Source organism: Ictalurus furcatus, chromosome 15, assembly GCF_023375685.1.
Source record: "Ictalurus furcatus strain D&B chromosome 15, Billie_1.0, whole genome shotgun sequence".
Lineage (NCBI taxonomy): Eukaryota > Metazoa > Chordata > Actinopteri > Siluriformes > Ictaluridae > Ictalurus > Ictalurus furcatus.
The window spans coordinates 15933699-15961456 of record NC_071269.1 but is presented as its reverse complement, the minus strand read 5'-3'; the positions used below and the strand labels follow the sequence as shown (position 1 = coordinate 15961456).

Genomic DNA, 27758 nt, shown 5'->3' with positions numbered 1-27758 from the left:
CATGTGATCTCAATATAAATGCACCTGTTACTGGAGTACATTTAGGTAACATACAGCATCATACCCATCTTTGAACATCCCATGGAGCACCATTAAATCTATTATTTAAAAATGGAAAGAATATGGCACAACTGCAACACTGCCTAGAGGAGGCCATCCTCCCAATGTCCAGGTAAGCAGTGCATTATTTAGAGAAGCAACTAAGAGGCCAAGGGTAACTCTGAAGGAACTAGAGAGATTCACAGCTCAAATGGAAGAAGCTGTTCACAGGGCAACCATAGCCCAGACACGTCACAAAGCTGGGCTTTATGGAAAAATGTCAGGAAGAAAGACATTATTTAAAAAACAAATGAAACATTTATTCAGTCATGTGTGATAAGGTTATCTAGTCTTATGAATCTAAAATGTAAATTTCTGGCCCTGGTACAAAGTGCTATGTTTTGCATAAACCTTGCTTATCACAGTCAGAACACCATCCTCACACTGAAGCATGGTGATGGTAGCATCATTGTTGTAATGCTTTTCATAAGCAGGGATTGGAAAAATTGGCAGGGTTGAGGGCAAGAGAAATGAATCCAAATACAGGGCAATCCTAGAGGAAAATCTGGGCTAGTCTGCAAGAGACTGGAGACTGGGACAGAGGTTCACCTGTCAACAGGACAATGACACTAAGCATACTGCCAAAGGTAGATGGAAGTAGTTCAAAACCAAGAATCTGAATGTACTAGAATGGCTTAGTCAAAACCCAGACCTCAATCCAGTTGAAAATCTGTGGCAAGACATGGTCTATCGATGGTCTCCATTCAATCTTGAGCTTGAGCATTTTTTGACAAGGAGAATGGACAAAATTCATGAAAATTCAGGATGCACTATATAAAGCTGATAGAGACATATAGACTTGTTGCTATATTTGTAGCCAAATGTGGTTCTATCAAGTATTGACCCATTTTTGTTTAATTAAACATTGGGTTATAACATTTGCACCTTCAAATGTTAGACGTACGTTGTAAATCAAATGTTTAAAATTAAGACCATTTCAATTCCAGGTCGTAACACTACAAAATGTGGAAAAGTTTAGGGCACTATAGTAAATATGCACAGTAAATTTTAGAGATAGCAGACTTGTAGCTCTGTGACTGCAGGTTAATGGGCCCAGTTTTTAAAGTGCCAAAGTAAACCTGTTAGATTGCAGCAATTCCTAATTAAGGCTTTAATTACGGCCACAATCATAAAGTGAAATCACAATACACATGTGTAAACTAAATGTCTTTGTCAAGTCAAGGGACTAGCCAGACCAACTAAAAGCTTAAAATAAACCTGTGGACAAAACAAGACAAAACAAAAAACAATTCCTTCCTACAAATGAAGTCTAAGAAGACATTAGGGATCTTATGGAATTAGATTCATGACTATAACTCATTGTCAGTCTGCATTTCTTTACCATGAAAAATCCTCTTGCTCTGAAGCAGCTTCTTGATGTTCTGTTTCCAAAAATGGAACAAAGAGAAATGATTCAGAGAGGAATGAAAAAGCCCAGACCATTCTTTTGCAGCTTTGATGTGTGTGGCCAAACATCATTGAAGTTATTTCTGCAAAAGGACAAATATAAGACAAGCCAAAAAAAGACAATACCAGATCCTTTGTCTAATTGTTTATAATATTTTCAATGCAAGTAATACAGCTGAGTTCCCATGAGCTATTTGTTCATTTTGGTTTATGGGGACAACATCCAGCATGGAGGCCTGCTGATCTGCTGCTGAGAAGCGTCTTAAGGAGGAGAGCAGTTTCTCGCAGGCAGTAACAAATGTGTTGTCATGCATTGGGACACATGAAGGAGGTTCAGTGGATTTTACCGAGCAGGACACAACAGACACACTCGCACAGGAACTTGCAGCAAAATGAGAGATGAGAGACAACAAGCTACGGGAAGCAAATAGCATCCAATTGTAATCACTCTCAGTGTCTCATGGTATTCGGCAGGAATGTACCGTTATGATAATGCATGATGTTTTGGGGTTTAGGTTGTTTTTTTTCTCCTCTTTTTAAAACATGCATTTTAACCCCCTAATGAACTCTTGAATACTACTGAATATTTAGTGGTGGCTCAGTGGTTAAAATGTTCTGGGTTACTGATCAGAAGGTCAGGAGTTCAAGCCCCAACACTGCCAAGCTACCGCTGTTGGGCCCTTGGGCAAGGCCCTTAACACTTAACCCTCAATTGCTCAGTTGTATAAATGAGATAAATGTAAGTCAAGCTGGATAAGGGTGTCTACCAAATAATGTAAATGTAATGAATATTTTCATTATTTAGTTACAGTTACATTTATATAGCGCTTTTCTAGACACTCAAAGCGCTTTACATAGTATGGGGGGGTCTCCTCGCTGTGTAGCATCCACCTGGATGATGCGACGGCAGCCATAATGCTCCAGAACGGGCACCACACACCAGCTATTAGTGGAGAGGATAGATTGATATAGCCAATTCAGGATTGTATTAAGTTGTATTTATATTGTAGTCTTAATAAGGTGATAGGTGACTATTGACATAGTCAATAGGGCTGAACAATTTCATTGTTCAAATACTATATACTCTCCATATTCAAATGATTAAAATACCATGTTCCCCCTTAGGTGCTCCAAATGTCAATCAGCTAATGCAAATGTTTGCTAAATTTCTTGCCTAAATGTTGTATGATGTAAGAAAAAGGCTGTGAATATATACATGCTACACCATGTTTATTTTTCTAGTCAATAAAAAAATAAGTAAATATATGTCCAAAAATTAGTGTTAAATGTAAATAGTTAACAATTACCAACTAGATAAATCTCAAATTTTATTTGGCACCAGACATGTTCTATAATGCTATTATAATGTACTCTATATATAGAAAGCTATACCTATACAGTGCCCACCACTAATATTGGCACCCTTGGTAAATATGAGCAAAGAAGCCTATGAAAAATAGTCTTTATTGTTTAACCTTTTGATCTTTTGTTAAAAAAAAAATCACAAAAACACTCTGCTCTTGGGGATATCAAACAATTGCGAATAAAACACACGTTTATTAAAAAATCTTTGTTAAATATAGGTGTGCAACAATTATTGGCACCCTTTTAGTCAATACTTTGTGCTACCTCCATTTGCTAAGAGAACAGCTCTGAGACTTCTCCTATGATGCCTGATGAGGTTGGAGAATACATGGCAAGGGATCTGAGATCATTCCTCCATACAGAATCTCTCCAGATCCTTCAAATTTCGATGTCCACGTTGGTGAAATCTCCTCTTCAGTTCACCCCACAGGTTTTCTATAGGTTTCAGGTCAGAGGACTAGGATGGCCATGGCAGAACCTTGATTTTGTGGTCAGTAAACCATTTTTGTGTTCATTTTGATGTATGTTTTCAATCATTGTCCTGCTTGAAGATTCAACCACAGTCCATTTTAAGCTTTCTGGCAAAGACAGTCAGGCTTTCAATTAATATCTGTTGATATTTGATAGAGTCCATGATGCCATGTATCCTAACAAAATGTCCAGAGCCACCACCATATTTAATCGTGGGCATGAGGTACTTTTCCATATGGCTACCTCTCTGTATGTACCAAAACCACCTCTGGTGTTTATTACCAAAAAGCTCTATTTTGGTTTCATCTGACCATAGAACCCGATCCCATTTGAAGTTCCAGTGGTGTCTGGCAAACTGAAGACTCTTGAGTTTGTTTTTGGATGAGAGTAGAGGCTTTTTTCTTGAAACCCTTCCAAACAACTTGTGGTGTTGTAGGTGACTTCGGATTGTAGTTTTGGAGATTTTCTGACCCCAAGGCACAACTAACCTCTGCAATTCTCCAGCTGTGATCCTTGGAGATTTTTTGGCCACTCGAATCGTCCTCTTCACAGTGCATTGAGAGAATATAGACAAATGTCCAATTCCAGATTGATTCATGACATTTCCAGTTGACTGGAACTTCTTAATTATTGCCCTGATGGTGGAAATTGACATTTTCAATGCTTGTGCTATTTTCTTATAGCCATTTCCCATTTTATGAAGCTCAACAACCTTTTGCCGCACATCACAGCTATATTCCTTGGTCTTATCCATTGTTATGAATGACTAAGGGAATTTGGCCTATGTGTTATCTCAAATTTATAGCCCTATGAAACAGGAAGTCATGGCTGAACAATTTCCTGTTCCTAGTCACCCAGGTGAACAAAGTACCAAAAAAAGATAAATATCAATGGGAATATACTTCAAATATATTTTTCTCATTTGAATTCATAAGGGTGCCAATACTTGTTGCACACCTATATTTAACAAAGTTTATTTTTGATAAACCTGTATTGTGTTTGCAATTGTTTGATATCCATGAGACCAGAGTATTTTTGTGAATTTTTTAAACAAAAGATCAAAAGGTTAAACAATAAAGACAAATTTTAACAGCCTTCTTTGCTCATATTTACCAAGGGTACCAATATTAGTGGAGGGCACTGTACATATATACACACTATATGGCCAAATATTTGTGGACAACTGACTCACTCCAAACATCCCATTCCAGATTTAGTTCCCCTTTATTGTTATAATAACCTCCACTCTTCTAGAAAGGTGTTCCACTAGATTTTGGAGCATGGCTGTGGGGATTTATCCATTCAGTCACAAGAGCATTAGTGAGGTCAGGCACTGGGTGAGGAGGCCTTGTGCGCAATCAGCAACCCAGTTCATCCCAAAGGTGTTCAGTGGGGTTGAGGTCAGGGCTCGGTGCAGGCCACTTGAGTTTTTCCACTCCAACCATGTCCATTCACGGAGCTCGCTGTGTGCATATGGGCATTGTCATGCTGGAACATGCTACATCACACAAAGACATCCTATATAATTGTGGGCTTCCACCTTTGTGGCAAAAGTTTGGGGAAGGCCCACATATGGGTGTGATGATGAGGTGTCCAAAAATCTTTGGCCATACGTACAGTATATGTATGTGGGTATAAAAGCAGAAACAAACAAACCAACCAACAAACAAACAAACAAAAACCCAAGAAATTTACTCACTAAATTTAATATTGATTTCTTTGCTTAGGCTTTCAGCATAATTTTCACTTTCTGTGGTGTATGCAACAGTCAAGCCGTCTGTAGTATTCTGTCTAATATTAGTTCTGTCTGTGACAAGCCAGTAATATTAAATTTCATTCAAAAATATCTTCTTTTAAGTAATTTCAATTGGACATTTAAAGGAATTTTATCAGCCTAATAGATAGAATAGTATATATAACAACAGACTATAAATGTACAAAGATGCCCAGATTATCACTTGTTTATATCCTACAGTGGAGCAATCATACAGTTATCTATTATGGGAAAGGGTTTTTATTTATTTATTTTAAATACACCTAAATATTCCAGTGAATATTCCTTTCTTCCCTATCACTGTGCATTAATCCAAGTGCTGCCAAATAGACATTACCTTACACCAAGCATGAGTGCACTCCACCTAGGCTCTCCTTCAATATCCCCATTTCTCCCATTGGACTCTATTAACCCATCCCGTCTCCTTATCCCTGTATTTCTTTCTTCAATTATACTCTACTTATGCTCTACACTCCACTTTCCGTGCTCTTCCTTCCAGCCACTCTCACTGCAGTGGTATTTATCCCTTTAAACAAGGCACTGCTGTTCAAGCAGTGAACCCGTGGACTGCATTGGTGTATGAGTCTACTGGGAGTACCATAAGCTACTCATCTAATAAAAGTCAAAGGAAAAGCTTGGGTTAGGATCACACATCACCAAGGCATGTGGATTATGCCTAGGTGCTTCTGCTCCACTGACTGTCAGGAGTAAGCCCAGAAATGGAACCTCCAAATTAAGTGCTATTTGGATCTGATTTAATGTATAATCGATAGCAAAAGACACACCCAACAGTGCCGCAACACTCAGTTCAAGTAGCTCAATAAAAACATGAGTTAAGAACAGTGTATCTGTTACTCAAATGGTGTGAGGCTATCAGGTATGAATGTATGTGGCTTTGGGTATTTTACAAGGGTTGGTACACCATAATGTAGTTATATCCAAAAATATTACACAAAGCTTTCACACATTACATGCACACATGTAAAAGTTTGTAATTAATTATTTGCTAAAACATTAATAGTAATATTCCAGTAACATTATTAATATGCAAGTACTGCAAATATCACTATTCAAATCCAATGGGTATTACAATGTTCGCAGCATTGCACTAATCTAACTCACAATAAACAGCCACTAAAAATGATGAACCCTCTCTCAGCAACAATTTATGAATCATACATGATTTTGCACCAGTCATACCCATTCAGCATATGTATGATTCATTAGCCAGATTCCTAACTGGCAAGCCCTTGTCACAATAATGTAATGTAATGTTTTGTAAATCAAGTTAATGACACCAAACTCAAACTATTATTCCTAAGCATACAAGTAGTTTTGGTGTGAACCCCTTGGTTTCTTTAATCAATCTCTGCATCAAAAGCACTCAAACTAGGGCGACCTAGACAGTGAACTGGGGCAGCCACACTTTTTACACAGAGACAAATATGGAGCTTAAATCCAAACAAGATCATGACTCATGACTAATAAATAAAGGGAGGTTCTAAAATATGCAATACAGACTTTAAAGGTCGTGATCTGGATGCAAATCTGCTCATGCATATGGTTTATTCATGTTCTCACAAATGCACTAAAAAAGGTTCCTTATGGGTTCTTTTGGAGGTTTAACAGTTCTAACTATCCAAAGGGGTTTTACCTTTTTGAAAGAGAAGCATTCTGGGTTTCACAGCTGTACACGAAGGCTTCGATGGTTTTCCCACAGGGACAAACTAAAGAAACCTTTACAGTGTTAGATGTTGGGGGTTTTTTTCCTGATGCATTAATTGAATGCATTGATGCCAACATAGATGCATGAATCTACACATGGGGCAAACCGCCTTACCTGAATAAGAGTTGCAGATGTTTAATTTAACCAGACGGATTGGTGAATCTGAAATTCAGTCAAGCTATATGGATTCCTTTTTTTTAAGTAATAATAAAATGATTCAAACCTCTGATGCCCCTATATCTAATCTAGGATCCTAAATCCATGTAAAGCGATGCAAACCAATAGCAACAAGACTCACACCTGACGATCATACATAAATGACCAATCAGAGCCAAGTAACGGACTCGTATGGACTCGATACGCAGTCGTCAAAACGGCTCACCCACCACCCCGCCCCTCCTGCCGCGCTTCGTCCCCACACCCAATACACACACGCGCACATATACAAACACAAGCGCACACACATCTTGCAGTGAAGGAGACGGAAGACAAAAGTCCTCGCGCTTTCCGGCAAATGAAAGCGCAGCGAAGCGCGCACTTTGGGACGCCGAATTTAATGCGGCGGCCTGTCGTATCCGCACTGGCACGCGCCTGTTTTACATCCTCACTGCGTCGCAGTGCTTTTCGAAAATAAAATGACCTCTACTGGTCACCTTCAGAGCGCGAGCGCTTCATCACGCTTTACATTAAAAGCGCCACGGCACAGACTAAACCACTACTTCTCTTCTTCCGCGACAGGCAAAAAAAAAAAGCCTGTGGATTGCATTAATCATGTTGGGGCGCATGATGTGAGAGAATGGCGCGACGGACCGGTGCGGTGTGTGTGTGTGTGTACATGTGTGCACGCGCGCCAATAGCGTCCGGCACAGGCGCAGTGCCCCCTCCGCAAGGTTACCGGTGTGTGAGTACCGGTTCCGCTCGCATCTCCTCCCCCCTGCTCTGCCTCCATCTCATTCCCCTAATCCGCATAAAAGCCATTCAAAAGCAAAGACGTGCACACGCAGGTGATAGGACATCGCTGTGCCTCGAGAGCCAGGCTATAAAGAAGCGCTACCTTGTAAACATGGCATTACACAACCATGCAGAGGAGAAATACAATTACAGTCCAGTAATAAGAATAATTACTAGTAATAGTAACAATATGATATCTGCTCAGAAGGGCAAACGGCCACAGTTTGTCTTTTCCGAATAATAATCATTAATGATGCACCACATTTGACACAGAGCAGTATTTTTGCGCGCTGGGCTTCAATGCAGCAGTTTTACGAGCTTGGCAAGCTATGGCTGATTCCAAAGAAAGGTGACGATTTTTTAAGGACAGATATGTAAAAGGAAAATGTTGAGGTAAAGACATACGAATACGAGTTATAATCATAAAATAGTCAGGAATATATAGCGACCATTCGACACCTTCATGCTTGGTGTAAATGCCAAGCGCTTCGACTCACCAGGCCATGCTCCAAGGACATCGACGCGGTTTGGTGGGCAAAAGGAGATTCCCGAATTCTGCCCCACAGAAATCAAGAAAATATACGAATCGTTCGCGATTGAAGGCACCTACTGCTTGCTGCCGTGTGCTCCTTTAAGCCAAATGTTTTCTGTCGGGTTTTTTACTGTTGATGGCAATTTGGATCCTAAAATAGTGCAGTCGTTGCCTGGTCAGGCTGAGGTTCCGCAGAGGAAAATACGAATGATGATGAAGACATCGCGTTAGGATGGTTGCGCCGAACACCATGTACCCAAAAGACAGAGACTGTTTGTTTACTGATGATAGAAACATACGCCGTTTTTCTTCTTGAAAGTGTAAATCAAAAGAGGCGATATTTGGGATTTAGATGCGATGGGATGAGAGCCCCCCCTCGCTGAGCTGCGCGCTGAGGAGCTCAGACGCAGCATCCACGCGGGTTGCTGCTGCTGTGCGCGCGGACGGAGAGGGCGGGAAAAAAGAGGGGGGCGCTGTACTTCTCTTACTTTCTCTCTCTCTCTCTCTCCCTCTCTCTCTCTCCCTAGCCCCGCCCACGCACCATCTTTTAAACCCCGCCTCTGTGCCATCCTTCAAACCACGCCCACTTCGCGCTCTGACTGCGAGATTACGTCAGAGAGTGGATCACGCCTCTTCTCCCTCATTTCACAGACATGGGAATAGATCGTTTGCGCTTTATTTATTATCATCAAAATCAGGCGCAGTGAAAGAGTGTATCGTTGTGGTATGCAATTATTGTATGATTTCCAAAGGTTAGAAAAAGGCTTTTCCAGAATTGGAAATGCAGAATTTACCCAGGTTGGCTTCTTTATGGGGGTTTTTTCAGTGGTTCTACTACAAAAAGCTGGACAAAATGACAGCTGAAAGTTGAAAATGTGCGGAAAAGCATTTAGAATTGGGTATGCTAATATTTTCAAAGCAGCATATGCATGATGTGTACAGTTACGTCATATTAAATGCTATGGCATTTGTCTGTTAGTGAATAATTTGGATTTTATCAAGCAGAATGCGTGCTAGGAAATCATGATAGTTGAGATATAATCAGTCCTTTCAGGATTTAACAATTTTGCAATCGCAGAAATGAACGCGAAATCAAGCAAGCTCCGCAATATTCAGAGGAGCTTGCAATTTTTCAAATTTACTGCAGATTTTCCGCAGATTTGGGCCAAGATACATCGTGTGACGTCATCACAACGTGCATTCAGTCAAAGCCTTTTTCGATTCACGTGCATCGGATATGAATACAGCTAAAAGGTCTCATTTACCAACAAACATCACAGCGAAAGACCGTGAAAAACTATTTCTTGCAATTGCGATCGGCAATTCTAGTAGTTTTCTGCAAAAAAAAAAAGCACAAAAAACTCTGTTGCATGGCAAATTTTCCACAGCAAAATCAAGTATTTCTGGCAGCAACAATCACAAATAAACAGCAAAATCCTGTACGGACTGCATAATAATGGGTATGATGTGAAGAGAGACGACAATACAACACAACATGACAACACACCTAACTAATATAGCATCCACTCAAACAGACAACACAAACTATGTTATCGCCTAATTTTAAAGAAAAAAGTGTAATGAGTAAGCACTACACACCTAAATGTTTGTCCATTGTTAAAACTTCTATATAAATAAAATTAAACTGAATAGCTCAGTTCTCATGAGTTAGTCAGATCAATTTCTGCTGAATTACATATGTGAAGACACATAGTTGTTATTATGGCTGCTGATTTGAAGCTCTCAAAAACAGTGCAGAAGCTCCACATTTGGTATGAACTGCATCACTGGTGTGACTGCATCAGCCTGCAATGACCACAAGTAATAATAATAATAATAATAATAATAATAATAATAATAATAATAATGTTGTGGAGTTACAGTTACACAGTCTTGAAAGCACCACCAGCAGCTACAGTTTTCATATCCTTGCACATACTTTCATCCGTACAGCACTACTCACTGGTAGGTAGGACATCACCCAAATACTCTTTTGTGCATGTATGCACGAATGCTGTGATACTCCATTAAAATCATGTAGCAATGTATGGTGTAGCATTTTGCAATAAATACTGCTGTCATAGAACAATAATTCTGTTTTTTCTACTTGCTGCATGCATGTACGTAAACATGATATGGAGCTAGCCACTTTGTCAGAGCTACAGGTGTCCTGTCCTCCACAGCTGTGTATAGCCCCCTCTTACTGTATTTCCAGTCTCTACTCTCTACTTTGCACTTGCTGATATTTGTACTTTCGACGTTCACTCCATGGGATTGAATGCTTTCTCCCTGGTCTCAGTGACCCAATCCCCACACTGACCATCTTAAAGGCACTGTGTCTGACTCAGACATCTCCTGCACTGACTGCACTATGATGCCAGTCCTGACAAGTGTTTGGCTTTAAGATTTGAATACTGGCATAGAGCTGAATGTGGCCCAGGCTCATCAGTCTAAGCAGCATGTTGTTTGTAAATGCCCAGGCTCAGTGACAAAGAATAAGCCCTGCAAGAGGCCTAAAAAGCACTTTGAGTTGCTCTCTAGACGAATTAACAACTTGGCAGCAGACATGGCTCAAGTGAAATCAATGATACAGGAGCTGAGATCTTGTAACTTGGAGGCTCACATTCCTCAGCATTGCCCTACTTATAGCTCCTTATAGCTTGGCCACTCATCCTGATGATGACCTACCAACTGAGTCACTACACTCAGTTTAAAACTATGTCAGATTTGGTGAGTCCCAGCTCACCTAGGCCTGGGCTCATTGGAATATGTTCAGGTTGATATTGATGGATCATGAGCATGCTGACTATGAGCATACAGTATACATACTGTTTATGCTTTTGCTGCATTGCAGGTGGTTTCTCCAGATGAAACACCATGTCAGACGTATGCTCCAGAGTACTGACAGCATCCTGGTGAAAACTTAAGACACTGGATCGCATGCACTTGTAACACATTGGCTATTCTGCTGCTAGGGAGCTATAATTATTATTTAGCACTACAACAAAGTTAGATAACAACTCACTTCTGGTGATGGGTCATCTGGGCCACAATATGTGGTGACTTTTTGACAAAGTCGACATCAAGTGTGGTTGGCACAATCCAGCCTGCCAAAAGTGTGCTAATCAGCCCTGCGAAGCCTTCCTCTTAGAGCCTGCTGCCATGGACAGGAGTGTGCTGGTTTTAAAATTATGCAGCTAGCATGGCAAAACAGACCAACCATGTGGTGTTTTTAGGACACTCCAACTTTTGCCTGCCTTCCAACACTTACAGGGTGCCTGTTTGCCTTGCACTGACCTTAGGGGAGTCACACCATCAGCCTTCTGGTAAGCATTTCAATACCCCACATCAAACTAGTAGGAAGGACCCTAGCCAGAAGATCCTGAGCATGTACCTGAAGGGTAAGTGCTGCCAATGTGACATATCACTCATTGGACAATCACTACATGTGATCAGTGGTCCTTGTGAAAATGTTGCAATGGTACAAACTATGGTTCCAACAATGGCACCCAGCCTTCTCAGGGTTCAACATTTTGCTGAATTTTGATCCCAACATAGTTGATGCTATGTCTTAAGAAATTATTTCCCTCATGGACATATGTGCTATAAAAAGTTATACTGCACAGTATAAGACAACTTATTTTCTAGTTCAAACAAAGGATTTTGATTTGACAGGGTTGAACTGATTCCTAAAGAGCATCCAAGGTCATTTGCTCTGATTGGCAGATGTTGTTCAAACTGTGCAGCCAAATTGATTGCTCCCTAAGGTTTACCCAGGCCCCTGTCTGTGATGTCAGCATCTGTGGAGAATGCTTGGACTGGTAATGGCAGCTGCATCAGCAATTTCCCAATGTTTGCTAGAACTGTAGGGGGCTGTCTAGTGCCATGGGAGTACTGGAGGTGGGTGCATAACATCTTTCTGTGGTTCATAGGTTATTACTGCCTTTATAGAGGGGATGAGACACATCCATAAAGCACTGTACACTAGGAGCCCCATGTGAGCACTTCCTCTTATGTTGGTGATAGGCTGATAAGGAGGCTCTATAAAGATCTATGTATGAAGTGTGTGTCTTTGAAAAGTGCATTTCTGATAGCAATCACTTCAACCTGGGGAGTTGGAAAATCGCATGCTCTGTTAAGCCATGGCTAGATTAGCTAGCCAACATTCTGCTAGCCTCGCTGGGGATGCTCCTCTACTGGTTATACCTTCCATGAATAAGCTGGTAATGATTATTCATATTATACAATAGTATAAGAGGCTTACATGCTACATATTAAATGGTTTCAGAGTCATCCAAGGTATATGTTATAGTGTATTTGTATAAACTGTGTTACATTTTCAAATATTGTAATATATTTGTTACTGTTTGTGTACTTAGGCAGCATGGTGATGCAGTGGGTAGCATTGCCACTTCTCAACTCCCTGGTTCCATCCTGAGCTCAAGTGTGTGTGAAGCTTCTGTACATGTTCTGTACATGTTCTGTGCATGTTCTCCAATATGTCCACATGGGTTTCCTCCAGGTTCTCAGGTTTCCTCCCAATTCCTAAAAACATGCTGGTAAATACTCTATAGGTGCGAATGACTGTACAATTGAGGTCATGAGTTTACATATGCCTTGTAGAATATATATGAGGGATAATAAAAATTGCATTTTGTATTCTTATTTAGTTCTGCCCTGAATAAGCTATTTCACATAACAGATGTTTACATATAGTCCACAGGACACAATAATAACTGAATTTACACAAATGAACCAGTTCAAAAATTTACATACGCTTGATTCTTAATCCTGTGTGTTGTTACCTGGATGACCAACAACTGTTTTTATGTTTTGTGATAGTTGTTCATGAGTCCCTTGTTTGTCCTGAACACTTTAACTGCCCACTGTCCTTGAGAAAAAGCTTCTGCATATTTGACCCCTTTCCAACAGTGGCTAGAAGAGTCGGGGGGGGGGGGGGGGGGGGGGGTGAAACTTTTGAACAGAATGATCGGTGTAAATTGTAATTTTGTTTAAAAGATCTCTTTTTTTAATTTAATACTGCCCTTCCAAAGATACATATTTACGTTTCTCCAGAAGATATAATAATAACAATTTACACTGACCATCCACCGATTCTGCAAGGCGTATGTAAATCTATGACCTCAACTGTATATGTCCATAGATGTGAATGAGTGTGCTGTATATGAATGGTATCCGATCATACATTTAGGCAAAAATGACTCCATCCTGTCATGATATAAAAATGGAATTTACATTACACACATGCATAAACATGCTAATGTTTGCTAACCATGTTCAGCAGGAATGGCAGTTATAGCTAGCAGCTATATAATTTACTAAAGCTCCACCAAGTGAAGCAGTATGTGTTTGTACAAATTTGTTATTTTCTATCGATTGTAACTCACTGAAGCTGGAAACTTCCAACTCTTATATTGTTATATATTTTTGTCACACCGTTGCTATCTTCGGTGGTAGCTAACACTAGACATCTAGCTGACAAGCACAAGCGAAAATGACAGGATATCAAGGAGTATTTTTTAAAGAAAAGATATAGGTTTAACTACAGTAATAACAACAACAAATCAGTCATAAATTTAAAGAAAATGTGAAGCTTTCAACCGAGCACAACTTTGCTACCTACAGTGGATATAAAAAGTCTACACACCCTTGTTAAAATGGCAGGTTTTTGTGATGTAAAATAAACGAAACCAAGATAAATCATATCAGGACTTTTTCCACCTTCAATGTGAAACAATGCATACAAATTAAGTGAAAAACAATCAGCAACATTTTAAGGGGGGGGGGGGGGACCTCACAGTAACCTGCTTGCATAAGTATGCACACCCTTTTATAATTGGGGATGTGCTCAGAATGAACCAATCACATTGAATCTCATGTTCAAAAGTAATTATCATACAGCTGTCATCAATTAAATCATTCTGAATAACCCCAAATAACAATTAGCTGTTTCTGTAGGTATGTTCTTCACATCTTCTTGGTATCATCTGACTGCTGAAGCCATGGTTTGCAAAGAGCTTACAAAGCATGCATGGTATCTCACTTGGTGAAAGGTATTGATCGAGAGTGTAAAAGAATTTCCAAAACGTTAGATGTACAACGGAACACTGTGAAGGCCATCATCAACAAATAGAGAAAATAAAACACCACAGTGACATCACCAAGAACAGGACTTCACTCCAAATTTTATAAACGGACAAGAAAAAAAATTACCAGAGAGGCTGCCAAGAGACCAACGGCAACATTAAAGGAGTTGCAGGAACATCTGACAAGTACTGATTATTCTCTGCATGTGACAAAAATCTCTTTTATTACTCACATGTCTAGGCTCTGGGGTAGGGTGGCTAGACAGAAGCCGTTTCTCACAAAAAACATCCAAGCCCAACTAATCAATCCAAACCATGTGGCAAAATGTATTAAGTTCTGATGGGACCAATTCCAAAAGGTACAATAATTCCATAATTCTTGGTTTGGCGCAAAAGAAGCACATCACCAAAAGAACACCATACCCACGATGAAGCATGGTGGTGGTAGCATCATGCTTTAGGGCTGCTTTTCTTCAGCCAGAACTGCAAGTTTTATCAAGGTGGAGAGAATCGTAAATAGCTATAAAGACCAGTCGATTTTAGTGCAAACCCTTCAGATGTCTGCTAGTAAGCTGAAGATGAAAAGGAATTTCACCTTTCAGCATGACAATGACCCAAAGCGTACATCCAAATCAACAAAAGGAATGGCTTAACCAAAAGAAGATCAATGTTTTTGAATGATGTAGCCAGAGCCCAGACCTGAATCCAAGTAATAATCTGGGGTGACCTGAAGTGGGCTGTGCACAGGAGATGCCCTCATAATTTGATGTATCTAGATTGTTTTTACAAGAAAGAGTGGGAAAACATTGCCAAGTCAAGATGTGCCATGCTGATAGATTCTTACCCAAAAAGATCGAGTGGTGTAATAAAATCAAAAGGTGCTTCAATTAAATATTAATTCAGGGGTGTGCACACTAATGCAATTAGGTTATTCTAAGTTTTTAATTTATCTTTTTTCTCTGAAATGTGTCAGTTTGGTTTTCAATGGCATTGTACAGGTTGTAATTTTTTACATTAAAGGTGGAAATGTTCTGATATGATTCAACTTTTGTTATTGTTTTATTTATTTATTTTACATAACAAAAACCTGCTGTTTTAACAGGGGTGTGTAGACTTTTTATATCCACTGAAAATGTAAGGTAGTCGTTAGTTACTTAGCTAATGTAATTTGTCAACCTATTAAAAAAAAAAAAGGTTTGGCAAACTAGTTAAAAACTATCTAAAGGTCTCTTAGAATATAACCAAAATAATTTTTCATCTAGACAGAAATAATAAACATTACAGGTCATAAATGTACAGCGAGGTAAAATATATTGAAATAACTATTTTATGAACTTACCCTAGAAAACATGGTTGAAAGTAATTAGAAATGTCAATTAAAACATGCTGGCCAGAAAAGATTAATCTAAAGTCATTTTTAAAATTATATAAGAAGCAAGAAGTAAGGGGGGGGGTGTCTGGAGATATTTGTTGGAGAAAAAAATGCAAAAGCTTGACAAAGACTTTATACTTGAGAAAAGTAAAAAAGTAGTTTATAAACCATGCAAAAGTACAAAACCATCTATCTACAGGTTCTGGGCTTTAGTGATATAGATCCAACAATACTGCACTACATAACATGACATGACATGAATCAAATTAAATTACAGTTTTATGCCGGAATTCCCCGGGAAACTGGGTGTACTTAACTACACAGCCTACTTAAAAGAAAATCTACTTGAAAACATCATCTATGTTTCTGTAATGTCTAGTAAAAAGTAGTTTTTCTGTAGTATTTGAACAGGCTCACACCAGAACATGCATATCTGCCCTCTGGCTCAGGCTTTTCTGCCATGAGAATAGCTGTCCCTAAGCAATTAAAAAATATGTAAATTCATACACCCACAGGGTTCAAATTTGATAGGTCTAATGCAGGACGGCATTTGGGCCAAGGAGAAGCTTTTATCTGCTTAAGAATGTCCTGAAGGAATTGTATACAAATGTGCAAATACAAAAACACACTGATAAAGCAATTGTGCAAAGGTTCTTAAATGTATCATAGTATAAACACAAACACACGAAAAGAACAAGGTCTGAGGTCACCCTTTTAGAGTAAATTTGATCTTTTCTATAACTTTGACTATTGCAACTGCCAGGCTAAGCACAAAGTTAACTATAACTGTTCTACTCATACAGACCACTGCATTTACCAGTGTGCCACCCCGTAGTGGCAGCCTACACCTCAGTCATAGGTACCCCCCTGCTCTGCACACACATACACAGAAGCCATCTTCCACCACAACCCTGCTTCAGACACATTTGTGAGCTGTGGCCTGTGTCGTGGAGCAAAGTTTCTGCTGAGTCGGGTATTTATAATTCAGAGTTGTGGGCTTGGAAGGGAGATGCCACTTCCTCAGGGAGCAGCTGTGCATTAGCTCAGCAGGCAGTGCAGGCTTTAGAAGGCCTCCACTGAAGCCTGAGCAGACAATCTGTGCCTCACTGGCACACACTACATATCAATTCCCTGCTTCCCATCATCGTGCATGATACACCTTTCATGGTGACAGACTGGCAATGTATTTGAAGAGTGAATGATCCATTGTTCCTGAAGAACAATGCTTTGACCTTAGTTCTGTATTCACAATGCATCTCTTTTCTCAGTTTAGCATACATTTTCCAGTAACCATGCTCTGTAGAAGTGGACACTTCTTATAGATCGAATAGAATAGAGGGTTGCAAGTGTTTGTTATCCTTTTCAATATGCTCAGAGTGAATTTATATATAATTATTAGAGAGAAAGAGATAAATAAGAGAGAAGAGAGGAAAAGTGGTTGAAGGATTTAGACTGTATGGACTGAAAGGCAGAGAGAGTCAGAGCAAGCGCGCCCACAGTAGGAGAAAAATAAATAAATAAATAAAAAGCAAAAAAGAGTTCAAGAGAAAAACACCCCAGGAGGCAAAAGGAAGCATGGACCAGATACAGTTACAAGGGGGGAAAATGGTTGCGTTTGGCTGCATACAATATGGACAAAAATAGAGGACAGTAATTATACGCCAGAAAATACAGAAATAAAGACAGGCATGCAGAAGAACAGGAAACAGGCTAGGGATATAGTCTCAATCAATCCTTCCTATTCCAAGCATTATATGCCATAGCAAGAGCCAAGCTGATGTTTTATTTATGGGGGAGAGATTCCGGCTGCACATGTACCCTCTTCATAATTCATAACGCCTAGCATTAGGGCCTGCCTGCAGAGAGATGGGGAATATTTGTGTCTATGTACTACCAAAAGTGATTTGATAAAATAAAAGTCAGATTTGCATTCATTTAAAAGGGTTATTTCAGGCCAAATATAATACCTTTATTAGCCACTTACATGCAAAATCTGTTTGAGTAGTGCAAAAATTATTAAGAGGATAAGGCTTTAATTTCCTCCATTATGCTTCAATAGTTTTATGAACGATAATACACATTAAAATGTTCTGATTTAATTCAATTTTATTCAAATTTACCCAACTTGAATTCATTTATTTTTCCTTTGATGTGGGAGAAAGTGACAACACAGTAAAAGCTCTCGAGTGGTATGGTCCAATGTGACGCTAATAGTATATGAGAGTCATGAAACAAAAGACATGCACTAAAGTAACTAAAAAAACTAAAAAAGTAATGGATTTTTTCCCCCACTTTTATATCATTTTGTTTTAAAAATACCTTAATAGTGGGGTGCACAAAACTCAGACCGTCTTACTCAATCACAATTTACAGTATTACATAATATACTGTAATATAACTTCAGGGAACCATAGAGATAAATTTTAATGGGAGAGAAAGTGTGTAATTAAATTATAGCATATCAAAGCGGTGCCCCAAATTTTTGGCTGCTTTACCTTCAGTAAAGACAAGCTCCCCTGATAGTTTGCCATGGTTAGATATCTCCTTTAATTCTTATTTTTCCTTCCACACTTTACCCCTTTTCTCACACTCCCTCTTTCCTTCCCAGAGAAACTGGAACAAGGGAGGAAAGGAAAGTAGGGCACGAGCTTGGAAACTGATTGATGTGCTGTGGCTAAAGCCTGTTTTTCTGACTGTCACCTGGTGACTCACACTCTCAGTCCTCATTACCCTACCTCACATTAGTGTGGGCATTGGCACTTTGACAATTTCCTTAGCTGTGAAAAAATCCAGCTGTATAATAGCAGAACATAAAAACTATTTCTGGAATTTGGTCCATGATCCAGACTTTCTCTGGTCTCAGGGGATTGGGGGGTGGGGTGGGGGGACATCAGTTTTGGGGGGAGGACTATAGACTACGATGTAGTCTGCTTTACATGGCCTGGTTCGCACTCTGTTCCCTCTCAGGTGCATTTGGCTTCCATGTCATAGAGCTGCAACAGTTCAGTCAATATGGCCTCAATCTGGGCTTTGGTAATGTCCTCACACAGAACCTGTGGAGACAATAAAAAGTGTGATCAATTTTATACAATGGATATTAAAAAAAAAAAAAAATCTACAAACCCCTGTTAAAACTGCATGTTTTTGTGATTTCTGTTCTGGATTGGAGTGGAACCCAATATAGTCTTTGCTTTTGTAGCCCATCTGCCTCAAGTTTCCATGTGTTGTGGATTCTGAGATGTGGATTGTTGTGGATTTTCTGCTCACCACAGTTGTAAAAAAGTGGTTATTTGAGTTACTATAGCGTTCCTGTCCGCTACATCCAGTCTGGCCTTTCTCCACTGATCTCTTTCATCAATGCCTGCAGAACTGGTGCTCACTGGATGGTTTTGGGTTTTTTTTGGCGTCATTGATGTGAACATTAACTGAAGCTCTTGACCTGTTTTTTATGCATTGCGCTGCTGCCGCATGAACAAGTGCATGATCACGCAGGTGTTCCATTAAAGGGGACAGTGAGTGTCTGTGTATAAAGTTCCGGCTTTGCAGTTTACATGTTCCTAAAACATTCCATACTCACATTAATGGTTTTTATAAAGATAAACTCACCGATTATGCTACTGAATGACAAAGATAGAAAAGGCTATTGAAAATAGTTCCAGAGATGTACAGGACTGTGCTGATGACATACAGTATCTCACAAAAGTGAGTACACCCCTCACATTTTTGTAAATATTTGATTATATCTTTTCATGTGACAACACTGAAGAAATGACACTTTGCTACAATGTAAAAGTAGTGAGTGTACAGCTTGTGTAACAGTGTATATTTGCTGTCCCCTCAAAATAACTCAACACACAGCCATTAATGTCTAAACTGCTGGCAACAAAAGTGAGTACACCCCTAAGTGAAAATGTCCAAATTGGGCCCAATTAGCCATTTTCCCTCCCGGTGTCATGTGACTTGTTAGTGTTACAAGGTCTCAGGTGTGAATGGGGAACAGGTGTGTTAAATTTGGTGTCGCTCTCACACTCCCTCATACTGGTCACTGGAAGTTCAACATGGCACCTCATGGCAAAGAACTCTCTGAGGATCTGAAAAAGGATCTGTTGCTCTACATAAAGATGGCCTAGGCTATAAGAAGATTGCCAAGACCCTGACACTGAGCTGCAGCATGGTGGCCAAGACCATACAGCAGTTTAACAGGACAGGTTCCACTCAGAACAGGCCTCGCCATGGTCGACCAAAGTAGTTGAGTGCACGTGCTCAGCGTCATATCCAGAGGTTGTCTTTGGGAAATAGACGTATGAGTGCTGCCAGCATTGCTGCAGAGGATGAAGGGGTGAGGGTCAGCCTGTCAGTGCTCAGACCATATGCCATACACTGCATCAAATTGGTCTGCATGGCTGTCGTCCCAGAAGGAAGCCTCTTCTAAAGACGATGCACAAGAAAGCCCACAAACAGTTTGCTGAAGACAAGCAGACTAAGGACATGGATTACTGGAACCATGTCATGTGGTCTGATGAGACCAAGATAAACTTATTTGGTTCAGATGGTGTCAAGCGTGTGTGGAGGCAACCAGCTGAGGAGTACAAAGATAATTGTGTCTTGCCTACAGTCAAGCATGGTGGTGGGAGTGTCATGGTCTGGGGCTGCATGAGTGCTGCCGGCACTGGGGAGCTACAGTTCACTGAGGGAACCATGAATACCAACATGTACTGTGACATACTGAAGCAGAGCATGATACCCTCCCTTTGGAGACTGGGCCGCAGGGCAGTATTCCAGCATGATAACGACCCCAAACACACTTCCAAGACGACCACTGCCTTGCTAAAGAAGCTGAGGGTGAAGGTGATGGACTGGCCAAGCATGTCTCCAGACCTAAACTCTATTGAGCATCTGTGGGGCATCCTCAAACGGAAGGTGGAGGAGCACAAGGTCTCTAACATCCACCAGCTCCGTGATGTCATCATGGAGGAGTGGAAGAGGACTCCAGTGGCAGCCTGTGAAGCTCTGGTGAACTCCATGCCCAAGAGGGTTAAGACAGTGCTGGAAAATAATGGTGGCCACACAAAATATTGACACATTGGGCCCAATTTGGACATTTTCACTTAGGGGTGTATTCACTTTTGTTGCCAGCGGTTTAGACATTAATGGCTGTGTGTTGAATTATTTTGAGGGGACAGCAAATTAACACTGTTACACAAGCTGTACACTCACTACTTTACATTGTAGCAAAGTGTCATTTCTTCAGTGTTGTCACATCAAAAGATATAATCAAATATTTACAAAAATGTGAGGGGTGTACTCACTTTTGTGAGATACTGATACTGATATGATCTTGTTTTGAAATGATCTATAAGTCGATGGAAGACAGTTAGAGAAGAATGTACTAAATTCCTTTATTTGTTCCAGAACCTGCATTTATTACCTTTCTACCTATTGCTTTGTTCCCTAGAGCCTTACCAAATTTTATGCTATTGATAGCACAGACCATAACTTTCCCCTCTGTATTTTCCATTTAACAGGAGAGGGATTATAAACCTTATGCAATTCAAATATGCTTTATTTATTTATTTATTTTTTAAGAGGCTTCCCTATGGATAAAATTTTAATCTGACACAGTTATATATGTACACTCAGCTGAAAATATGCATTTCCATTTTTATACTGCTAAATGTGATAAATGCTCTTTGTCTTGTTTCTTGTGGTATCTGGGGCAGAACTGAGTCTGAACCAGGCAGACATACAGGCCTTTAGAAAAGCGAGTTGTAGTTGTGTGAAAGAGATCACAAGAAAATAGAACTGCAATGCATTTGTTAATAAACAGGCTATATACTGTATCTAGTATACTTGCACCAACATTTTATAACTGCTTCACACATCCGTTGACAAGTTTTGGGGGGGGGGGGGTGTGATGTGGCACGACGCGTGAGCGGAGTGCTGCTACTCCCACAAAGAGGTGCATTATTTTCGTATAACAGCATGGTCTAGAGTGTGTTATTCCTCTTACATCACATGGATTTGCCAATGATTATAATGTTAAATTTATTAATGAATGACATGTCGCACATTTGAATGGTTTCTGTTCCTGTTCTCACCTATGTTATAACGGCGATAAATTGTTATTTCCATACCAGTCTCTCTTTCTCTCACTCTCTTTCTGTTCAAACAGAATAAACAGAAAGCATAACGAGACTGAGTGCTTACAACTGAGACTCCTTCCAGAAATGTTAAAATAAATATCTTCTAACAAAAAAAACTTCACCACATCAACGGTTATAAGAAATACTTTAACATGTTTTTAAATCAATTTATTATTATTATTATTAGATTATGTGGAGTATCCACAGTACAAGTCCCTGTGTATGAGCTGTTACTATAGAACAATAAAATATTAGAATGAGCGCATTACTATTAACCTATAATTCATGTTACAGCCGGGACTACCTGTGCTGGTATACGAAAATAATGCACACCTTCTGACCAATCAGATTTGAGCAGTTTCAATCGTGCTGTTGTAAAAATGGTTATAAAACACCGCTATTCTAGAAGCTTGATTTCACTTGTATATGATGTTCCAGTTCTCAGGAGTTACAGAAAGCACTGGAAAGTAGATATCTCATTAGAGACTGGAAATGCATGCACAGAGGCAGATATAGAAAAAGCACTTTTGAAATTACTGCAGTATGCATAACTGGTAATTATGCACACCCATTAGCCCAATTGCATATTTCTAAGGTCAAAAGATATGGCATATGTGCACCAGGTAATGAACACTCTTCGACTGTATATGGAAGTGTAAAGAAATTAAAGTTCTCTGGAAATATGTGCATTATTATATTACAAAATGATATTTTGACCTAATATCTAATGAACATGGAAAATTACCCATGGAAAATTAATATCTTAATAATCCCTGTATACAACAGTAAGCCTACAATTTTATCCATTTCCACTGCAAGCCCAACATTTAATTACCCTAAAAGTCGCATGTACTGGCAAAAATCCAGTACAGATACAGCCTCACTTCCTTTTTGGCGGCTTCGCTGTCAGATTCGTTGGCCCATTACGGACAAACCATTTGGAATATTCAAAATTCTTTTGCTATTTTTTGTGAGGAGTACTGTAAAGATGACGTGCCAAATTTGGTGATGGTTGGACAAGATTTACAGAAGGAGCAGCGAAAAAACAGTTTTTGACAAAAATCCAAGATGGTCGACAGGAAGTACACTTTAATTTCAGATGTTGGTGTGCATTCACTTAAGCATACTCCAGGAAATTATAGGAAACATGAACTGTGAATTTAGCACAAATTCTTCAAATGACATGAGGGGAAAAATATGAAAGTTGTTACAGTTCTTGACCACAAGGTGGCGCAGTCATAAAACTTACTGGGTACATTCAGGGCATAGTCCTGAAGATACTTAAGATACTGAAGTTTCATGGTGATACGTAAATGCATTGCTGAGATACACTCTCACATCCTGTTTTTTTTACATTTGCCAGTGTGTTATAGGATAATCGTTTGGAATATCAAAATTCCTTGGGTATCTTTTGTTCAGACAGGTCTCAAGATGATGTGAGCCAAATTTGGTGAGAATTGGACAAAACTCGGAGGAGGAGTAGCACAAATGGCAGTTAGATGTAAGCATTTTTAGCATGTTACTGTAACTCTTGAGCAGTGGTCAACAAAATTTTTCATAAAATTGCTTTTTTGATCTTGGTCCTGAAGTGCCTACCAACATTTGTGTTTTTGACGAAATCCAAGATGGTCAGCAGGAAGTACACTTGAATTTCTGATCTTGGCATGCGTTTACTTCAGCAATCCCCAGGGAATTATAGGGAAAAAAAGAACTGTGCATTTAGCACAAATTCTTCAAATGATATAAGAAAAAAAATGTAAGTTGTTACAGTGCTTGAGTACAAGGTGGCACAATCATGAAACTTCTTGGGTACATTCAGGGCATGGTCCTGAAGATTCTCATCAGATTTCGTGATGATGGTGACAGTTTGGTGATGATTGGACAAAATTTATAGGAGCAGCGAAAAAACAGTTTTTGACAAAATCCAAGATGGCAGAAAATCTAATTAGGCGGAAACTGACGTCATAGGGAGAGTTGAGCTCATCTCAACCCAGGGAATGCAGGGATGGCTTTTAAATTTTGGACACACGGTTCAGAAGTTATGATCATAAAGTACTTCCAAATTAGGCCACAATTTGGCCTGATTGTGGCACTGAAGTGTTGGCAATACTTGGCCTAAATTTGTGTACCAGACTTAACAACTTTTTACCTGATGTTTCTGTGGGCTGCCTTAGACACTCTAACCAGAAGAACAAGAAGAGCTAGAATAACAATAAGGTGCCTACGCACCTTCAGTGCTTGGCCCCCTAATTTCTAATACTGTACTATGGTTTATGAACCATGAGCAAGTTAACTTTGGCAGCTTTGTTTTATCCCGGTTGTTTAGCATTGGGTGTTGCAACCAAGCATGTGGGGGCATGAGAATTTTTTTTTGCTGACATTTAATTATAACTGGCCAACACCAAAGTTCAACACCCAAGAGAGCAGAATATTGACTTTGATCAAAGTGTTATGCCCTTTGCTGCCATTGGAGCTGACTTGCAACATTTTAACATTGTTCTGAAAAAATGTAAATAGAAGTGAAGTAATTTGGAAACCTGTGATGTACTAGCATGTATTCCTACCCCATGCCCACTGATCCTGGAATAGTATCCAGATTCAACCCTGATTAGGTTAAAGGGGTTAACAATGAATGAAAGAATCATGCCAAGGTGGCACTGAAAACAATCAGCACACATTTGGGGGCTGGTGTACATTAATTTTAGACCTTGCTAGTGAGTAAGTAGGTTAAATTTAATACAGCGTGATGTTTTTACCTCACAATGTTTGTAAATGATGGAAAAAATCTAAATGGACTGTGCAGTAAAAGTTAGACAGAGCAGTTGACAGTGGAGAGCATCTGCAACACAGCCTCATCACATCACAAACCAGTCCTGATTTTCTGCAGAATTGTTAATGCCCTCACCTGCCACCACTCCCTTTCTCCAGCAGGCACCTTGACTCCATAAGTGTGCAGAGCAAGGTAGAGTGCTGTAATTGCGAGGTGCTGAGGCTGATGGCGCACACACACTGGTCCATGGTAACTGTCTTTGAGCAGGGCCCAAGCTGTTTCAGCAATGGGGGTCCGAGACCAAGCATGACGGTTCAGCAAACTCCGCACGGACAGTAGGTAGTGCAGGAGGTACTGGAAACAGATTTGTACTTAATTAAGACAAAGCAATTATAAACAATGACCGTAAAATTGTTTGGAGAAATTCAGAATCGAAGTCATGATAGAAAAAATATAAAGTAACATTTTCAGTGATCTGCATTACTTTATGAGGATGTTCGAATGACACATGAAAGTTGAGCTGTCTCAGAATGAGGAGTTCACACTGGACTACACTATCTCGCAGCTCCCAGAATTTCTCATCCAGCTCCAGTGGATCACTTCCGAGGCGGAAATATCTGCAGAAGACATAAATGTATGACAAATACCTGGAAGTGTCTTGGCCACAAATTATTGCATTGTTGTTGAGGCTACGATTTATGGCCATGGGGGGCTCAGCCAGAACTTACAGAGCCAGAAAAGACCTGAGGACCGTCACAACACCAGTGACTTCAGTATGTTCTTACATACATGGCATTTCAAGCTTGAAATAAAATGTAATAATATCAGCCATTTCAAAGTTTAAATTCCGTGGCCAAGGATGAAGGTCCAAATGAATGACTTTCACTGTGCCTCAGTAAACCAAAGTTCCCTCAAAGAAGAAATGCATTTTTTTTTACATTTGGTGTATGTTTTTATCTAAAGTAACTTACAACTGTGGTAGAATTTAGTCCGAGGTACAGACAGCTAAACAGGGTAAGCATGCATTCACACCTGAACTCATAACCTTCCTGTCACTAGAATGCACTCGATGCATGATGCTCTTGACCAGGACTTGCATGTACCTGTGACAGACGTTGATAATGTCTCTTGTTCGGAGATGCTGTTCTTCAACTTTGCCCGCAAGATAGATGCAGGACATGGCTACCAAGTATGGCTCGTAGACCTGTAAACTGGCAGTCTGGAAGAACTTGTGGTAGAGTGAACATGCAGTGGCTACAGGAACAGACTGCATACCCAACTTCACTCCTGCAACCAACAACACTAGTTTATATATAAGGCTTACAATGTAACATTATTTCATATACCCCAGCTTTGTTGAATTCTCCGATCTGAATTTTTTTTTAAATAATATTGGCTCTGACAGTAGTTCTCTCTCTAATTCAAAGGTAAGGCTACATTAGCATGCTTATTCTAATATGTTATAATTTCTGTCCTAACTACAGTAGTTACACAAGCACTTCTATAACAGACACTCCACATAATCGAATACTAATAATACAATTATTAAGAAAACATGTTATTTAACAAAGAAAAACATCCAATTGTTGATACAGTTAAGCTTTCTGCTTTAATTCAACATTGATAGAAGGAGTCTGGGTATCAGCACTTTGTAAAGGTCAGTAAGTTTTCCACCATAGGAAAGTCTTCAGGACTGAGAGCTTTGTGGTTTTTCAGCAATATGACAGCCTGCTTTCGTTGTTGTTTTATTATCTAGGGGAGGGAGGGAGAGAGAGAGGGAGAGAGAGAGAGAGAGAGAGAGAGAGAGAGAGTCTGCTGCTGTATGAGCGAGTGATATCAGTAACCAGCTTGTCTAGCAGACGTTCCACAACATTAAACGTAACTATAAACGGATAAAAAGCACAAATTGTCGTTCATGAATAAACCAAACCGTTGGAAACTCGCTGTGGCAGAAGTGAACTAAAACGCATCGTGTTTAATCCCTTGGCACAACGGCACGTTTGTAAACGTAATAACTACTGAATGAATGTCGGAATCAGGTGGTGGAAAGGTGGAATCAGGTACCTGTCTCGATGATGAAGCGACAGACTCGGAAGTGTGTTTTGGTTTCATTACTGGACTCTCCAGCAGCTGTAACGTTATTCTCCACGCCGGTGGCTACGTGTGCAGAGCGTGACGCTTGCATGGTTAACTGGATATGGACACAGAACCTGGATCTGTACAGGAACAAAGACCACGTTTTATTCACTAACTAAATTGTTCGTCTGGAGAGAAGTCTGTGGGAAGATGATGTAGCTTGCTAGCTTGAGTAGTAGTTAAGTCAGAAGTCCTGAGCAGTAAGATACGACATCCGATTTACTTTAACCTAAAAAAACAAACAAACAAACATAAAAACATGCATAAAAAAAACAACTGAACAAAATACAGTTTTGGTTTTTTTTCTGATTTTACTGATAGTATGAGGTTAGATACGCCTTCCGTACATATGAGAAAATGTCTGGGTTGCCAGGTTGTGTGAGTAAAGAAGTTTAACTCTGGCTAATCTAAACCAACCGAAACACACCAGCATCACCAAAACTCGAAAAGTCACTAACACACTCAACACACAAAATCCACTGTATAAAACACAGGTTTTCTCCCCATTTCACACAGCCTCAGAAGCACTTTTCACCTATACACACCTATATAGTAGCATCAGTATACATCGAAGAAGTATTTTAAAAACATTTCCCTAATTCTTCCCTAAAATCGTAATATATTATTAGATACAGTACAATTTTAGAATAATTATGAGAATAAGTAAAACTGTTAACAGACGCAGATCATAAACATTCATACAATAAAAGATCTCGAATTGCTACATTACTTCACTTTCCCACATAATATTTTAATAATATTTTAATCATATTTTAATCAGAACGACGTCACCTACATGCGTAGCCTGTGTATCCATTTACTATACTGTTATTATATGACTAATATGATTTTAAAATGCCAATCTAACGTACGCCTGAAACTTCAATAGCATGCCAATTGTGTCG

General features: G+C 39.6%; 2 protein-coding genes across 5 annotated transcripts in view; both read right to left on the bottom strand.

Annotated features, from left to right (window-relative positions):
• atp2b3b (ATPase plasma membrane Ca2+ transporting 3b) overlaps positions 1–8746 on the bottom strand; it is a 46160-nt gene extending 37414 nt beyond the window's left edge. The window contains exon 1 of the mRNA XM_053643246.1: positions 8291–8746. The gene's annotated coding sequence lies outside the window, so the exon portion shown is untranslated. The remainder of the gene's footprint in view (positions 1–8290) is intronic.
• A 7136-nt stretch (positions 8747–15882) lies between these two features.
• Positions 15883–27737, bottom strand: ccnq (cyclin Q). 4 transcript variants are annotated; one of them, XM_053643302.1, is made up of 6 exons: positions 27650–27737; positions 26782–27082; positions 25821–26019; positions 25202–25334; positions 24853–25071; positions 15883–18857 (listed from the first exon to the last, which is right to left on the bottom strand). In XM_053643302.1, exons 2-6 carry the CDS (start codon positions 26900–26902, stop codon positions 18768–18770), a joined length of 762 nt encoding a protein of 253 aa, XP_053499277.1. In that variant the 5' UTR covers positions 26903–27082; positions 27650–27737; the 3' UTR covers positions 15883–18767. The 4 variants fall into 4 exon arrangements, with proteins under 4 accessions (XP_053499277.1, XP_053499279.1, XP_053499276.1 ...); XM_053643304.1 differs by lacking the exon at positions 27650–27737 and adding an exon at positions 26366–26448 and having other exon boundaries at positions 25821–26004; positions 26782–26850; XM_053643301.1 differs by lacking the exon at positions 27650–27737 and having other exon boundaries at positions 26782–27388.
• Positions 27738–27758: the final 21 nt, after the last annotated feature.

Excerpts from the sequence above, each read along its gene's own strand:
- ccnq (XM_053643302.1), bottom strand. The coding sequence starts at position 26,902 with ATGCAAGCGTCACGCTCTGCACACGTAGCCACCGGCGTGGAGAATAAC. Across the intron at positions 25,335-25,820 it reads ATTATCAACGTCTGTCACAG|ATATTTCCGCCTCGGAAGTG; the intron begins GTACATGCAAGT and ends TGTCTTCTGCAG. Across the intron at positions 18,858-24,852 it reads GAGAAAGGGAGTGGTGGCAG|GTTCTGTGTGAGGACATTAC; the intron begins GTGAGGGCATTA and ends TTGTCTCCACAG.